We start from the raw sequence: 18,099 nt of genomic DNA on the forward strand, positions 1-18,099 counted from the left end.
GCTGCTGGGGCAAAGTCCAAATCTCACCTTTAATGTCCGCAGAAAACCTTTTACTGTTGCAGGTGTGTCAGAAAGACTATCACTACTATGGCTACAAGTGAAATGCAGTATGTAAGCACAACAAAGTACATCCATGTGCTCCAGCAGAAGAGAGTGGCACATGCTTTTCTCCTTCTGAGGGAGTGGTATAGGACCAACTGAGATGCTAGGTACAATGAAAATTGTGGGACAAACCTAAAATGGTGGCAAAGCAAAGCTGCTTTCCCTTGTTTTGACTTATGAATCTAAGGCTTGTTTCATGTTTAAATACATTGTACTACAAGCTACCATCTGACAAGGTGCAGCAGGCACTGGCTGTATCTCCATCCTCTGTCGTCCACCACATAAAAGCAGGTCCAACCATGACTGCTCTCTTGGGGAAGTTTTCATAAGGATGAAGGATCCAAGTCAGCAGTTTTCCTGATAAACTTCAGGCCCAGTCTGCCTCCAGGACCCCTGTCCCACTTCCGCACAACCTTTCATGTCAAGTTATTATAATCAATTCCCAAGAGATATTATCACACAGAAGACTGGGATCACCACTTGGTTCTGAGTGTGCCAGGTGCTTCGAGTGCAAACAGTGTGAATGTATCTCTTCCTCAGTAATCAAATGTAACACATGACACACTGCAACAAGAATGATTAGACATGGGGGAATGGAAAAGCAGCCTATGGCTATACAGACTCTGTAATCACATAAATCAATAGATAGATCAATGTTTTATTGAGGTAAGTAAAAGAAGTCAAATACCAGAAATCTCTGTTGGTCATGTAAGAGCTGCTACAGAATAAGTTAATTTGCTTCAGGACTTCTCAGGACTGGCTCCACAGTACCACATGAGGCACGCATTTGTTGCAAAGCAGCATACCGAGGGAATTAATCTGTACTCAACTGTTTAATCTGAAAAGCCTGAAAGCTTCAAAGTTGATTGCAGCTGGTCTGCAAAATAACAGCTTTGTTGGGAAACAGCTGAGGCATTGGTTCTGGATCAGAACTTCAAAGAAAAGTTTCTGATGATCATCTGTTAGACCATCAAGGACCTGAGTAATTACATATCTGGTGGGATCCCTGTATACAGGGGAAAAAAAGCAGTCTGAAACAGAATATAATTTGCTTTTATTTAATTTTGTCTCCAATAATGATACATTATATTTGAAGTCAAAAAAAAGTAATAAAGTAAGATTTTCTGTGAGGCCTTTTATTTGTAAGGAATTGAGTTAAACAAATGAGCTAATTAGGAAAATTAAAGACAAAAATATTGATTCAATATGAGAGAGATGTACACATGGCTACTCAGGAAATTCTGATGTAAGGCATTACCAAGACCAGATTACCAGACACATACCTGCTAAAACATTAAATCAAAGAATACCGGAACTGCTTTTTCTCAAGAAACTGGATGCTTTCAAATCTGCTCCTTTCAAATAATTATATATTCCCACCAAGTCAAACTTCTGGCCTGAAACCAAGCCTTCAATCAGTTTTCTCCCCATTTCTCTTCCTGCTTCAGTAGACATAGACTTTTCCCAGAGCTTCAACAGCAATCCTCCTTGGAAAGAAACACAACATGACATCATTGTCAAATTAACATGGAACACACGCAGCTTGCAGCACACAAGGGATGAAGCGAACATCTGGCAACAAACATCCACCACTCTCCTGTGGACAGTGAAATGTAGACAAAGCTGGAGCGTGCCAGTGAGGCAATAGTTGCCTAAAACTGCATAGGGAGACACAGGCCATTCATTCAGCTCAGGATCCTTTGTATTCACAGACAATGGGGCTTGTTCTTTTGCCACCAGTGTTAGTGTTGCAAGCCAAAATTATTGAAGATGCATGTTAAGGTCTTGGTCTGCAATTGCACATAGCTTCATGGCTTATGAAGCAGTAGCCTGGTAGTTATAATCATACATGTCTCTGTTTTCACTCTAAAGCAGCCAAGAATTTGCACTTTTTGCCAGCTAAGGTCTCAAGCTAAAGAATCAAATTATCCTGGTGCTTTCACCCAGGTGATAAGCAGTGGCTCTCTAAGAGGTGTGCCTGACCAGTCCAGCATTAGCACCAGTTTGCAGAATAGTCCTTGCCTGCTCCCCATTCCTCTCAGTGCTGATCTTTATGGTGGATGAAGGGTCCACAGAAGAAATCTGGGGGTGAAAAAAAGTCTACTAGAAAACCAAAATGAGATTATTATCCTACAAAACATGCTTTTGTATAGAACTGGCAGCACTGAAGAACAATTTGTACATTATTGTACTGGGGAGATGAGGAGTTAAGAGGAAAAGGCAGCAAAGAGTCCTCTTGCCCAGGAGGACTACAGGAAAGGTGAGGACAGCAGGAAAAGTCTCAAATAACAAGGTATCTGCTGTTTTGCCTTTGGACATCAGTGGGGGGCAGAGCATAAAAGGTAAAGCTCTGACTGTCCATGTGTTGAGAAGCTTTACAGGTAGCACAGCACTCCTCCCTCAGTACATGTCCTTGCTGGACTGGCAGAAGCAGCCAGAGGAAAATAAAGAGTAATCAAATGCTGAATCAAGGAATCAGATCTCACCCTGGATTGGACACTGTCCTGTCCTAAGAAGTGCTGAGATACTCTATCTGCTGTTGAAGTTTGCAGCACCAAAAGAGGACTCCACATCTCACAGGATGTGCTTAAAAGTTTGAGGATTCCAACTCTACAAAAACAGCACGGCACATTTTGTCAACTGAGTTTTGTAGCAAACTGAGGTCCTCACTGAGGCTGTGAATCCAGGCCCAAGTCAAATTTAGTTTAAAGCTCCTTTTCCGATCTGCAAAGCAGTCACCAGTTTGAGTTATCTGGCATTTAACTTTCAGCTGAATGCAAAGCTCATTCTGTCAAAACAGGATCAGGGAAATCTCCCACCTGCAAAGCAAAGGATATCAGCTACGGACTTCTTTATGGCTGCACCTGCATGAAACTTCTTCATCCCTCTCTTTCCTTCCCCCTACTGTGTTCAGCATCCATGCCTCTTTTTCTCTCTTCCTCCAATGATGCCCTCATCTGCTCTGCTGTCCTGTTGCTCTGCTCCCTCCTTGCTGCCCCACTGATTGTGCTTTTCCTTGCTGTGTCCCCCTCTCCCCTAAGAGGTAGATCAAGAAACCTTGACCTGTGGCACAGGCTACCATGCACAGAGTAGACCTGTTAACACCTTTATTCAGCATTCGAGGAATAATGTTATGTGGAAGGTGTGAGGGAAGCGCTCTGTGATGTGAAGATGCTCTTTTGTAACACTGAATAGCTTCATTACAGACCTTTTTTTTTGGCTACAAATACAACTAGTGGGATAATTTTCACTGAAATGCAGGGACAGAAAAAGAGGATCACAAAACAGATACCATAGCTCTGGATATTAGTTTTACAGTGTATTTTTGTATTGTGTTTTCATGTAAAGATTTATAATAACTTTCCTTTGTAAAGGACAACAAAAAAAACAGAACAAACCAACAAACACAGCAACAGCAACAACAAAAAACCACAAAGCAAAACACAAAGAACAACCCAGCAATACCTATGAAGGAACTGGAATCTCAGAGGACTGTAATTCTCTGTCTCGCCGCTGGATGGTGATGCAAAACTTATTTTAGTGAAAGTCCCTCATTGCCTAAGAATACAGTTTTGCTGGGACAGATAGTTTTTTACTGGAACAGCCTGAATATTCTCTGTTAGACCGAAGATTGAGACAAAACCAAAACTGAAAGCCGGAACACTTGTGGACACACAAACTGTCGTTCATGATCATTTGTCCATTTTTTGTAATGACTGCAACTAATTTAATAATTTTACAGCTTTAATGATTTCAGATATAACTAGTGAAACACAAACTAGTTATTGTGTTTTTAAAGTTCCTGTGAAAAATGAAGGAGGGAAAAAAAAAAAAAAAAAGATAGTTTGGTCTTAAAAATGATGCATTTGTCTCATGTGAAATCCTCACCACATATTGTCAGTGTTATCCCATTGCTGCATTTGCTCTCTGATGTATTGTTTACTTACGGTTGCAGTTTTAAGTGTACTATTTTATTGTTAGTCTCTAGGAAGTGTTTATACTATATAATATCAAAAATCACTGTGTTCATATGGTGAAAGGTATAGAAAGAGAGAAGAAGATATTGAATATCTATGGACTACAGACATTTGTAGGTCAGGCTCCTACCTGTTAATTCATTTGCTTTGGAAAGAGCTTTCAGTGAAAGCAGGACTCTATTTTGCTGTGGACTGAAGTCACTAATGAATGGGGGGACATCCCCTTCAACGAGCATCCTCTGGGGCAGGAAAGCCTGGAAGCTGTTCATGGTTGGTAAATCTGTAGAGAAGTATGTGGCTGCAATGAAATCCACACCGGTAGCCCAGTCTATACCGAAATTTTCTTCTGGAACAGAGAGATATTTTAAGCTGAAAAAGATAAAAATAAATGTAACAGATAATTGAAATCCTGTAGAACACATTAGTCTGTCATTTATCCCAAATGTGTTTTGTTCCATATAAAATCCTGAGTGGTCTTAGTGCCACAGTGACTTAAAGCCTCCTTCAGCACTTAATACCTAATTTCTCCTGGCATAGCTGCCTCTGCCCAAACACAGTTCCTGACTTGGGCCCTGGCTCCTAGGAAGGAATCAGCATGTCATGTTAAGCCCACAGCCTGCCTGCCCATCACAGCCTGGGCAGCTGTCACTCACTGCTCATCCAATGCTCCGAGAGAGCAGAAGGAAGAGCAGAACCTAAAGAAGAGACGCTTAAAGTAAGAAAGCTCATGCAGACTTTGTTGGGATACTGTCTTTGCAAAGAGGCATGCAGGTGGGAAGACCCCTCTTGGCCACCCCTCTTGTCCCCATACTTGTCCTGGAACTTGGGCACCGCATAAGCATTGGAGGTGATGTGCGCCTTCCACATGAGACCAAGGGCATCATCCAGTTGGAAGGAGGAGAAGGTTGCAGGCCTCACGGCTTTGTGTTCAGTTGATAATAGATACTACAACAACAGGGAGGAAAAAAGGCACAGAAACAGAGGGGAGGTTTGAACTCAATTAATTTTTCAGACTTACATATGTCAAAAAACAGTTAAGTTTACAAGCTAAGGGAAATTGCTTTTGAGTAGTTAGAATGTGCTGCTTTGTAAGAAACCATAGTGTCTGACACAGGGAGAAAAAGCTTATTAATAGAGATTTATAAAGTGAATACATATCCCCACTGAAGTTAGCAGGAGCTGCTGTTCTTTGACTTCAACAGAGCGAGTGTTTTATCCATATAGTTTAGGTATTCTGTCACAATAATTCAGTGGACTTTTGTATTTGAGTGCCATGGAAGCTTCCATGCTGGATTCCTTGAAAACTTGTTTACACTTTTTGGCCACAATTTTCTGAAGATTTTCAGAAAATAAGAAAATTATCTTTAATGGTTATCATTATGGCTATTTGGGGAGCAGAACCTTTATAATAACTTCTGAAACATACTGCTTGGGAAAAATAATCTTAAGAAAACAAATCCAGTCTTGCTCCTAAAACCTCTACCTTCACTCACAGTTGCCAAGAGAGACTTATGGTTTAAATTTTCTGATCATTATCAATTATTTGACTACCAACAAAAATGTTGAATATAGAAGTCTATAAAAATAGTTATTGTACCTATGAAGTAACAAATACTGTCAACTTTGGGATTAGGGAACAGCTGAATGAGGAGGAAAGATAATATCTACTTGCATTAATAGGTATCCTTCTGAATAAAATATCAGCATTTTCAGTTTTTTAAATGGTCAAAGGAAAAATGAACCCTATAAAACTAACACAAGGCCATTTCTCAAGGGTAATGTTCTACCTCGCATGCTTATTTTGCTTTGCTAACATGAGCAGTACAGGAAGAATACAAATATAACTTTTAGCAAAACAGTCTCTTGGAACAGTCTGCGAAATACAGAATTATCTTAAAGAAAATAAAATAATCCATAACCTGCAAAAATATTGGTCTTCTTATCTTTGAATCACTTTATATTATGGTTTTCATTTTTCCTGCTTGTTACTTTTATTTCAAGCTGTTATTGAAAACAAACTAAGCTCTTTGAATCTTACAAATAACAGCAATAACAGTTTATAAAGGTAATATTTCCTAGAAAATACGAAGAAAAGAAAAACAAAGTGAAATTATTTACTTCAAAGTAGGCCTTCCATTCATCCATGAGGTTGGGAACCTGAGACCGGCAGTCGGCAACACTGTAACAGAAATCAGCTCTTTGCTCCTCTGGTGGCAATATTTCTATCTCGTACTGCAGCTGCCCAAAGAGGCCAGCCTCCACTGCTGCCAGAAAGGGTATGACAGCCAGGTAGTAATTTACATCTGTAACAATAATTTAAAAGGGGGAGGTGTTAACCACAAGCAAATAAAATATTCCCACAGAGAAAAATGAACCATACCAAGTGTAACTGTTTCAGATTGCCACAGATACAACTGTGTTCAGCAACTGGGCATACATACTGGAACACAATGGTGATTATATCTGTACTTATTTAGATATGATTCGTAATATTCATTTATATTTTTCCTTTAATATCTTTGCATGAGCTGACAGTGTGCTACACTTTGCATGAAAGGACAACAAATGAAAAAAATTAGATCTTTATAGTTTGTCATGAAGAGGACATGAAAAGCCTCTTAAATATTAGTTACAAACTAAGTACAGAAAGACTAAGGGTTACTGCATGAGTATTGTTTTCATTAAAAACAAAGCAAAACAGAACAAACCAAACCAAAACAAACAACCCTTCCATGCACTGTAGGTATATAAGAAAGGAAAAGGCAAATACTGGTGATTTAATATTTTACTTGAAAATAATAATTTCCCTTTTAAAAAGATTTTGCTCACTGAAGACAGCTTGGAAATTACCTCGGTTTGTTTGTTTAGATTTATTTTAGGATGATGGCTTCCTTTTATCTGATCTGTAAGCTGAGGCAGTCAGACCCAGCATGTAGGAAACACCAGGTCCAGTTCTCACCTGTGCCAGATCACATCTCCAGTAAGAGTACCCATAGTGCTATTTTATATTCCTCATTTAAAAGGAGGATTATAAGTTCTCTACTCTGCCCCAGTGAGGCTGCATCCGGAGTACTGTGTCCACTTCTGGGCTCCCCAGTTTAAGAAGGATAACGAATTACTGGAGGGAGTCCAGTGGAGAGCTACAAAGATGACTAGGGGCCTAGAGCACCTTTCTTATGAGGAGAGACAGAGAGTACTGGGTCTCTTCAGCCTGGAGAAGAGAAAGCTGAGAGGGGATCTCATCAATGTTTATAAATATCTCAAGGGTGGTTGTCAAGAGGATGGGACCAGACTCCTTTCAGTGGTGCCCAGCGATAGGATGAGGGGCAACAGGTACAGACTGAAGCATAGGAGGTTCCATCTGAATATGAGGAGAAACTTCTTTACTTTGAGGGTGCCAGAGCACTGGAACAGGCTGCCCAGAGGCATTGTGGAGTCTCCTTCTCTGGAGACATTCAAAACCCGCCTGGACACATTTCTATGCGATCTGTTCTAGATGAACCTGCTTTATCAGGTGGGTTGGACTAGATGATCTCCAGATGTCCCTTCCAACTCTAACAATTCTGTGATTCTGTGGTTCTCCTCTTAATTGTGTCCTCATTGTAGAAATAACATTTAATAACTTTGAATGAAGAAGAGCCTGGAGACCAGCTGTTCTCACTCCTGGGTGGGTGACTCCTGAGCCATTGGCCTGAGAATTCATTTGCTCATGCTGGGTCTCAGGGCCACAGGACTGCCTAGGTATTTTGTACACTGTCCCAACAGTGAGGACCAACATCTTCCAAACCAGACCACCTATCTTGTATCCTAGTCCTGCTTATGGGAAGCTGTTGTTTTACTTCCTGTATGTGGACCTGGCAGGGAATTCAGGAGGAAAAGTGTGGCCAGTCAGCAGAGCAAAGGAAAAGTTCGAAATGATGAGAAGACAGTGCCACACTGGAAGTCATTGGTAAGCTGAATCTGGCTTCTTGTCCGCTATTTTCATGAGAAGTGTGAATACTTGGATTTCACATCAGAAAGTACTTCTATATTTTAAGTGGGCTGGCATGTATTACTTCTTGTACCTGCTTGGGTAACTCAGAGGGCAGAAAACAATGCAGGAGAGGACTATATTGAATATTATTCTAGGCAAAAAAGACTGAAGTTCATAAGTAGGGAGTGTCTCATACACCTAGGGGTGTATTAAGCCTGACTTTCTGATTTAAGCTCATTCCTGGCTTCATATGACTACTCATGCCAGACAGGGCTGCCCTGAAGGCCAGCTGAAACCACTCACATCCTCTGAATAGTAAGAGACATTTGTGTGCACTCTGAAAGACTTTTTGCATGTTCCTGCTGCACTAGGGTAAGCCAAGATTAAGTTTATACACGTTCTATATGCAACAAAATTGGTATCAAGCGAACGTGCAGTGTTTAGAAGCAACTGAAGAACAGGAATGCAAACACCAAGAAAGTAAAGGTGGTGGTTTCTATTCCAGAAAGGTTGCCTGCTTGCCCAGGGCTATGCTATGATCCTTGTTACTTCACACTACATGGAATGCCTTCCCATGGAGGACCTAGCACTGGCCACCCACACAGACAGGAAGCTGAATTTGGAGTGAATATCACAGTGGGCTTTGGTTTTACTCTAAATTAACATTTTAAATTTACTCCATGCATACGCCTTTGTTCACTTGAAGGTAGATACATTTAATTGCTGGCTCACAACCAGAAGCTTCATTCAAAAGGCCTCTACAACAATGCTGTTGTGTGGCAGTGAAGGTGCAGAGATATTCACCAAAACCTGCCAGCAGGTCTAGTGGAAAGGGGAACTTGCGACAGGACAGCAGGGAAGCTGGGGGAACCAGGGACAGAAGTGATGGAGGGCAAACGTGATACAGGAAAAAGAACTTGAGGTTTTCCCTTCCCCAAAAGGGAAAGAGTATTTAAACTGGAGGACTTACAAGGCCTTTTGCCTCTTTTTTAATAATAATAATAATAGTAAAAAATAGATTTTCATAATTTTCTTGCCTTTAGATACAAGTAGTGATTGTAATTTATGGTTGATCTTGTCTTTCTTCCACTCAACTGTTAGTTCCATGTCTTTAAAAATAGAAATTAAACTTTTAAAAAGAGTCTGATTTGCAGTTGCAGAAAAAAAATGAGTCTCTAAAAATATTGACTTTGACTCAGATCAGAGAAAAGGGTGTTTTGGTTTGGGGGGGGGCAGTTTTTTGTTTGTTTTTTTTTTTAATAATCATTCATCTTTTGAAAAATAGAAACAAAAACATCGTTTGAGGGATTCTGTTCAGACTGGTTGGGATAAATTATTCAGCCTGTGTAGGCAAATTAACTAAATATTTTTTATTAATGAAGTGAGAAAATTTAACAGTTGGTTTTTTGTTTTTTTGGTTTTTTTCATGGGCTCAGGAAAAAATTGTCTTGTAAGATGAATTCTGTGGACATCTAGGTATGCATTGTTGCTTGAGGAGTCTGTTTCCATCTAGACACTGGCTGTAAAAATAACAGAGGAAAATAAGCTACACTTGTTCTCGCACTTGAGACAGGGAGCATTATAGTATCAGTGCTTTTTCTATTGCTGCCAATTTCTATTGTTATTCATTTCGATTGTTATTAACAATTTCTATTGTTATTCATTGGGATGCCCTGTGCAACAATAAATGGATACCCCTGAGTTAAACGTGGTATTTCCAAATTTGATGCTACCATCGTTGAGATGACACTGCTTTCAGTGATGTGTATTTGCTTAGCTATAATGGATAGACCCATTCTCCTGTTACACCTATGATGTGCATTTTTACAAATGAAATTATTCTGTCTCTCAGGCTGAGAGACACCATGTATCAACTTGATCCCTCCAGTTCAACAGGGCAACACATGAATGGCCTGACTTGTCAAAAGCAACCAGGAATTTTGGATGTTTCTGGTTTTGGGAGGACTGAAATATTTGGATGTGTATTTTTAGAGATACTGAGAAAAACATTGAAAATGTCAGGGACATTGACACTGGAAATTCAGACCTTTACACTTTTCTGTCACTGTCTTCAGTTTGTTGCTACTTACTGGAATAATGAAAAAAGAAAGAACAGAATTTAAAGCTACTAGAACTCTTAAGCCAATATTAAAGTGACCAGAAATTACCTTGTAGCTCATGTACACTAGGTCAAAGTATTAACTAAGTCCTAGCTGAATACTTGAAAGACTGCTGGATAAATGTCTGTGTAATGAAGATAAAGTGGTTCTTTAGATATCATGGGCACAAAGTCTCCCTTTATTTCATTCTATGTAGCCTACTGACCACAGTGTAGTTACAGAGGTGCAAGTGAAGGCAGAAGAGGTCCTGTCAGGTTTGTGTTACTGAGGGTGATGTAAGGAACACAAAGAGTCCTCCTTGACATTCCCACACTAAGTTTTATTTTGAAGTATTAGCATCTAAACTGAACAAATCTGCTCTGGAGTAATTGAAAACTATAATTTCTACAAACGTCTACAAATATGGATACCCATCATGATATTTCCCACACACTGTTACATGCATTTTTTTTCAGTGTAAGCCTTTTTAAGGCTGCAAATTTGCATTTTTTTTTCCTTCCTCAACTAAGTTATCAAAGCCAATTAACTTTCACTTTCTCACTCACACTTAGGTGTTTTGCTGCTGCAAGTTTTCAATTGACAATTATGTAGCACTGAAATTACTTTGTGATATAGAAGTCTAAGGGAAGAATGATTCTAAATTGCCTTCTAGGACATTAATCATATTTTGGAGAAGAATAGTGTAATAGCATATACTTACTGGACCACCAACTTCTTACAGATATGCACAGGAGGTCTCCATCTTCATAGCCACAGGAAGTTGCTCTGGAAGGATCTGCTAATCTGCCTGAATCAAATGAAATAATACACCAAATATTTCTCAATCTTTTTCACACAAGAAATCCCACTGAGATGAAAAAAATGTATAGGGCTAAAGCATGCAAAATTTTGCTCAGAGAAGCAGAACAATTACTGTTGTTTTGTTTCATAAATTTCTGTTTCTAGAGAAGTTGAATTTCTCAGTCGATACTTCATACAGTACATAGTAATTTGATCGTGTTTTCGAGTTCGATTTTGCCTTCACTGTAAATGTATTCTGAGAATTTATGGAACTGTCTGAAATTAGGACATCACAGTGATATTTTTATGGAGTTATAAATACACATGCACATACAGACATAAATACATGCATAGCTGATGCATCATTTTCAATAGATGCAGGGCTTCTAGTGTAGGAGACCTCCTTAATGAGCAGAATAGCACAAATTAAGTGTGCTAGTAATTGTCTCACCTAAATGGGTTGTGTGATACAGAATCTCTCCCAGTTTAATGATGCATACAAACATGGCCATACTGTGAAGCTAAGCGTGTGAACGTTGTTGTATATGATTAGCAGAGATTTCAAGCAACTATGCTGTAGCAAACATGCAAGACATTTCACAATTACTCGCAACAGCATGTAAGGCATATTTTATTTTAAGAACATGACGTGGAGAAATAGCCTAATTCCTGAAAGCATATGTCCATCATGTGAGAAGTACTCATGTCAGGAAATCTGCTTGAAGTGTAGGGCATGAAATTACCATGGTCAGTTCCAGTGACTGGAGCTATTCCAGAAGCTCCCAAATTGTGCCATGCAGAGCACTCACTCTCTGACAAGTCAGCTGAATGTCAACATTGTCATTTCTGTCAGATTAGAACCAAACCTCATTACATTTAAAAAACAAACCAAATTTTCTGGTACTTGAGAAGAAGAGATGACCATGAACCATGTGCATAGATTATCCTAACCTCTCTAGCTGACCAGACAGAGCTTGTACTTTGGGGCATGCTGGCTGCTCAAGGCTGTATCTTTCACTAGCAGAGCACTAAGAGCATGAATTTTCAGTGGTAAGGAATGCAGTTCAACAGATTTTTTAAATGAAAAATTATATTTTTAAATATTTACAGAAATATTTATTTTTTCAAGATTCTACTTTGACACAGGTCATCAGAAATAGGCAGCAGTAATTCACTGGTGTGTAAAGAGGATGAATGGGAAGCATAAATGAAATTAAGAAAAAGAAGACAAAATGTTGCAGAAGAATTGCACATGAGATTTACTGCAGATTGTTAGTCTAAGTGTTTTGGGAAAATAGAGAGTCCTGGGCAGTATCAATGATAATTACAGGATATGTATAAATATCTTGGAGCTGGAAGAGTTAACTCCATTTCCAGGTTTAAACTCTAGGTTCATGTTCTCCATTCCCTTCTATTCCCTGCACTTAACATGCTTGTTATTTCAGTCTTCAGGTCTAGCCAAACTATTATATCTGTCTCTCTGCATTGACAGTGTCTCCCAGCTGTGTGTCATTAGAAACTATGTGCAACCTCATCAGCAAGCTTTTTCTGCTATTTTTTGTGGCAAGGTTGTTAATGAAAAATCTAACTCCAGTTGTTCACAAGAATGATAATTGAATAACTCTGAGCATATCCTCCATTTAGCTGTAAACTTCCCTTAGCAACACTTGTCATTAAACTCTCCTTTAGGGGTGCCTTTAGCAGATTTTTAATTCCCCTTTTCATTCTTCTTCTGTGAAGTATCATAAAAAACTTTCATTTAAAGCTTTGATTTTACAAAAGGAGGAAATGCATTTCTGGACTTCAGTAAAACAACAGTTGTATCATAACAGAAAATATCGAGTTAGTCTAACATGATCTACCTTTGATTCACATAAGCTATGCTCTATCCCCTTTTCTGTTTAGCTCCAGGTCTCTAAAGATTGTTTCCTCTACACTTATTTTAATGTCTTATCTACTGCTGATATAAGAGAAATAGATCTTTTTGTGACCTTATCCCATTTTTCCTTCTTCAATATATGTATAACCTACCCTACTTTTCAGACATACAATAACACCTGAATATTTCCTGAAGTTCCTGCTCCTGCATTTGTACCTCTATATGCCAGTTCTCCCAAGTGGGGGTATAGACTATCCAGTTTCTTCAGTCTGAGTAGGCAGCACTCTCAGTTTAGCTCCATCTCCCAAGACAATTTCTATTTCCACGATCCCATTCTTATCAACCATACCATCTCTACAACATTGTCTCTACTGTAAATTTAGGGAAACAGTTGATCGCATTTTATGTCGACGAGTAGATTATTGCAAATCTCTGTACCACTGGTATTAAGTAGCAGCCTCACTTGCTCTTTATGGTTTATACAGGCCCACACCTGTAAAAATATTTTATTGGCAACATAACTTCCATGACCAGACAGAATTGTTAATTCAACAATTTTTGTAGTATTTTCAAGGATCTAATGTCCTGCACCATGAACTCAAATCCTGTTCTTGCTTGCTCAAGCTTATTATGTCAATACATAAGTGCTTCAGTCATTGCGCACCAATCTAGCCCAGCTGCCTATCTGGATTAGCTAGTTTAGCTAGTTGCTAACTTCACTGATGTACACACCAAAATTGCATCTTTATTTCCACCTTACGTATTTCTCCTTCAACTTCTCACATTTTTTTACTGTTAAGCTCTTCCCAGCCGTATGATATTTGTCTTTCTACTATTTTTTCAACCTTCTGATCACATAGTTTCAAAAATGTAGCTTCTTGTCTAAGGACCAGTCCTGTGGCTCTTTGGCAGGTGACAGTAGATCTTTACCTGTCCAAGCAACCAGGTGCGAATCTTCCTCTCGTCCACTGTGTCCCTCATCTGTATTTGGGAGCTGTCACTGCAAACAGGCACACCTTTGCTTTGTAGATAAGGCCACCCTACATATCTGGATCATTTTCAGCAGGCCACGTCTCAAACATAGCTTCTGCATTCAGGCATCTTTGCCTCTGACACACATTGAGTCAACTCTCCTGCTGCACTAACCCTCATCTTCTCTTCTTTTCCCCTATACATAAAAAAACAGAAAGAGGAAAAAGCTTGCCTAAGCTCCAACCAAGTTCTTCTTGCTGATGTTTGTCTGTGAGCTAGTTGCCTGCTTGGATTTTTCTTACTCTACCTCCTTTTCTTCCTTTTTCTCATTTTGACTTAGCAGTTCGTTCCCTGTTAGGTGTGACTAAATGCTGCCAGCCTGCTTTCATCACCAGCTGCAGCACCTCTGTCTTCTTCCAAACATACAGCTTCAGCCAAACCACCACCTCATCAAACTACAAATTGTGACCAATAAAACAAACAACAGGCAGACAGATGCAGTTGCTTATGCCTGGTTATCACCAAGCACAAGTTTCTCCAAACATCACTGACTATGGTTCCCTTTTCCCCACTTCTCCTAGTAGCTAGAACAAGACAAGTCAATGCCAGCTTTATTGCCTGCTATGTGTGAAACAGTGTGTGGGAGAACACATTCTCTGATAAAGACCTTGATGAGGTATTGCAGCCTTAACCTCACACCAATTTCTGTGTCTGCTTCCCTGGCATGGCCAACAAGCAAACAGGAGAAATTGCCCCCAGTAACACCCAGCTTTTGGGGGATGAGCCATTAAAATTTGGACATAATTAAAAATAGGAAAAAAAAAATGCAAACAAGAAAACAAAACAATGATACAACCAAACCACAACCGCCACCATTCAACAAACAAAACAAACTTTAATTTTTGAAAGAAATAATATTTTGAAAATAACAAGGCTACTTCTAAACTGATCAAAAATGGCAAAACCAGAAACAAATTCTTAAAGGGAGAGTTGGACTTTCAAATTTCTTTATTAGAAGTGAAGCTCAAACCACCAATAAAAGATTGTAACGTTAACAACCAAAAAAACCCTATCAGTTAACAATTTAAGAACAGCACTGTAGAGTGCAGGCCCTAAAATCTACCTCTGTAAACTGGAGCAATTTGAAATATCTTTTCAAAGATTTTCTACTAACTGAAATATTGCCCATCTAAATCACAGATCTTCTGCATTCTGTCCAGTCCTGTGTTTAGCAATCCCTTTCCCTATTAGGAAGTTTAATAGCTATTGCTCAACAAGGAAAGAGTGTACCCTTCATGCAGGATTTATTTTTCAAATTGTCAGCTAAGCTCAGTATGTCAAAATGTACACCATCTGAAGCTCTGCTGACTTGTAAGGCAGAAGCATTGGAAAAGATGGTCCAAAGTGAGTCTGGTAAACACTTAGCTCACCCAGTTTAAGGACATAACTCATACCTGTATGAAACTGCCACCCATGCTGCGACGGTAATCCCCAGAGAATATTGCCAATATCTTGTGATCCAAAAGCAGTAAAATATTTGGCTGAAGATTTTAGCAAGTTCTTATACATTCCCAGCCGTTCTTGATAGTTCCAAGCATTGATGACAATTTTGTTGCCCTTTGCTGGGAAATCCGACAGATTTTCAGGGGCAAGTTCCCACAGAGGAGGATAGACATATTCTCCGGTAGCATATTTTTCATTCCATGGTGCAGCAGTTGCAGGGCTCAGGGTAATAGTGACTATAAGAAGAGCACATATGCTAAAGTAGGGCAGCATTGTGAAGGTATGTGACCCAGGTGTTTGTGGCTACAGAGCTTTTATAATGAAAGGTGAGGGCTGGGCAAAAAAGGGTGACTCAGATGCAGGCATCTCCATCTCCCTTCCCCCTTTCCAGCAACCTTGAAGTGGCATTACCAGATTAGCAAGCCATGATTAAAGCTCTGTCCTCCCTGTGGAATCTGGGGAGCAGCACCAGATGTTTAAGGGTGATCAGCTTGACCAGAAAGTGTCTAAATCTGTACTGCCTGTGATGTATTCCTACCTTCCTAAAGGCTGAGGTGCTACAGTACTCATGATACAGTCCCGTTATCATTTTTGTCTCCATGTTTCTTACTAGCTGTCACATTCTCTTTCCCTGCCTAGTTCCTTCAGGTAAAGAAGGGACAGCAATACCACAGAGCTCACCTCAAAACAGGCATGGGCAGGGTTAGATCAGGGCTGAGGTGCTCTGAGGAGGGCTCCAGGCACTGACCAAGGAGCAGCAGTGACATACAGCAGGTCCTGCCATTGGCACCTTTGTCGTTTGGCCTTGGGACAATGACCTGCAGCTGTGCGGTTGCCCAGTTGCAGGCCATGCAGTAGCTGGCTAGCTGTATTTTTAGTATTTGTTTGTCTTGTGTGGAAATGGTCATTATAAAGACCCATTGCCTCCTACTAAACCTCCATGATATTGCAGACTCTAAAGGGAATACAAAGGATATTCCTCTACTGATATAATTGGTGTCTGATTAAGTTACACTCCAGCAAAAATGAAACTGTTCAGCTACCTTCACCTCACCTACTTCTAGGACCTGATAACGTTCAGCTGCTTTTTCTCAGATAAGCAATGGTTACAAAAGAGCACACAGCAAACAAACATATCAGTTCTTATCTCTGTAGTCTTTCTTTTGCATGAGAAAAATTGCAAATGCCCATTTTCTCTGAAGTAATTATTTGAGTTTTGGTTGGGCTTTGTGTGTTTAAAGTACTTTAAATCCTGGATGAAGCAAGTCAAAATTTGCTGCAAACTTTTGATAGTGAATTTAAAAGAAATGTATATTTCAATTCATTTTTTCCCATCTTCTCTATTTATTAAGGAGACTTCATAGTAAATAGAATAATTTTTCAATGGTCACTTCTTATTTTTGGCTCCATTAATGAGAAAGAAGCCCAAAGGCTTTTGAAAGGCACTTGCTGTTCAACAGAGATTAGCACAGATCTGAGAACACTTTTCCTAACCATGCTGCTTCACAGAGGTTTCAAATAATCAAGTTGTTCTTTCATTACATTTCTACGGATGGGATTTATCTAAGATAACCATGGACATCTAAACATTAACCTGGCTATGAAGATTCCCTTGATAACCAAAGTAGAGAATCAGATATGTTGAGAATGAAGCTCATTTAAAACACACTTGTAAGAGATGTATTGCTCTTGACTGATTGCAGAGGGAGTTGAAATTACAAGTTTAGCTTAAGACATAAAAAATGCTTTTAGATTAAATAAAATCAATATTACAGAAAACCTTTATCTACTTTTATATAACAATTTCAGAAATGTTTTAAAAGATGCTTTTTTTTTCCTTAAAAGAAACCATTCTATAAAATAATCCTGAGGATAAATGCCAAGAACTGTATTGTTTATATTTATATATGTGTTAGGCTCTAATTGAGATAGTGAGCAGTGGGGCTCATATGAAAAGCAAGAATGTTGAAAGTCATTAGCTAGGGCACAAGATAATGGAGGAAACCTTTGATTCTATGAAATAAAGGGTATGATAGGCATAATCATACTAGGGCAGAAATTTTAGTTGGAACACAAAGGATTTAGTAGTGGGGGGAGGTGGGTATTTTTACCATCACTCTAAGAAATGCCTGATCTGAGAGTTTAAACTCTCTCTGCCTTTCTGTAGTCAAGTAGGAGAGTTTGAATTCTCCTAGTGAGAGATACTAGTCATTCGTATTACATGACTGATTTCACTTGAGGTGCCTAAGGTAAAGAAATTGTGAATAAACACCTTAATTTTTCACAGAGATACCATATATTTGCATCCTCATGGCAGATTAAATGTAGCAAATTGACTGGTTCCACATTAGTGTGGAGCTTTATTGTGCATAAAAACCTGACCTCCTTCTCTGACACCTACAAAGGCAGACCTGATTAACCACAGACTGAGCAGGCATACAAATAGAAATTACTAGTCTGGATGCAAAAATATTCTCTCTCAAAACACTTGTAAGAAGGTGTTAAGATAAATTAATAGCATAATGCCTGCCTTATATCAGGTTTTGGGGTATTTGTTTAAAAAAAAATAAAAAGAGCTGTGTGCCATATACTAAATGTTAGGTAAGGTAAAACAAGAACATACCTACTAGACAGACTGCTGATTTCCTTCACCTTTTGGAGTTTGAAGCTTTTGCCTCATTATGATTTAAAAGGTCTTCAACAACCCAGTTAACAGTTAATGAGTCAAAAATATTTTTCAAAAATTCATATAATAAAAATATTCTTTCTGCAAATTATTATAATGAATTTTAT

At 39.1% G+C, this 18,099-nt stretch overlaps 1 protein-coding gene across 1 annotated transcript; it reads right to left on the reverse strand.

The window, feature by feature from the left end:
• Positions 1-1,401: 1,401 nt before the first annotated feature.
• LOC309438045 (protein LEG1 homolog) lies at positions 1,402-15,579 on the reverse strand (the record flags this gene model as incomplete). Its single annotated transcript, XM_082048953.1, has 6 exons — positions 1,402-1,589; positions 4,210-4,448; positions 4,891-5,024; positions 6,198-6,382; positions 10,873-10,959; positions 15,258-15,579. 6 exons carry the CDS (start codon positions 15,577-15,579, stop codon positions 1,402-1,404), a joined length of 1,155 nt encoding a protein of 384 aa, XP_081905079.1.
• Positions 15,580-18,099: the final 2,520 nt, after the last annotated feature.

Source organism: Streptopelia decaocto (assembly GCF_964273445.1).
Source record: "Streptopelia decaocto genome assembly, chromosome: 3".
Classification (NCBI taxonomy): domain Eukaryota; kingdom Metazoa; phylum Chordata; class Aves; order Columbiformes; family Columbidae; genus Streptopelia; species Streptopelia decaocto.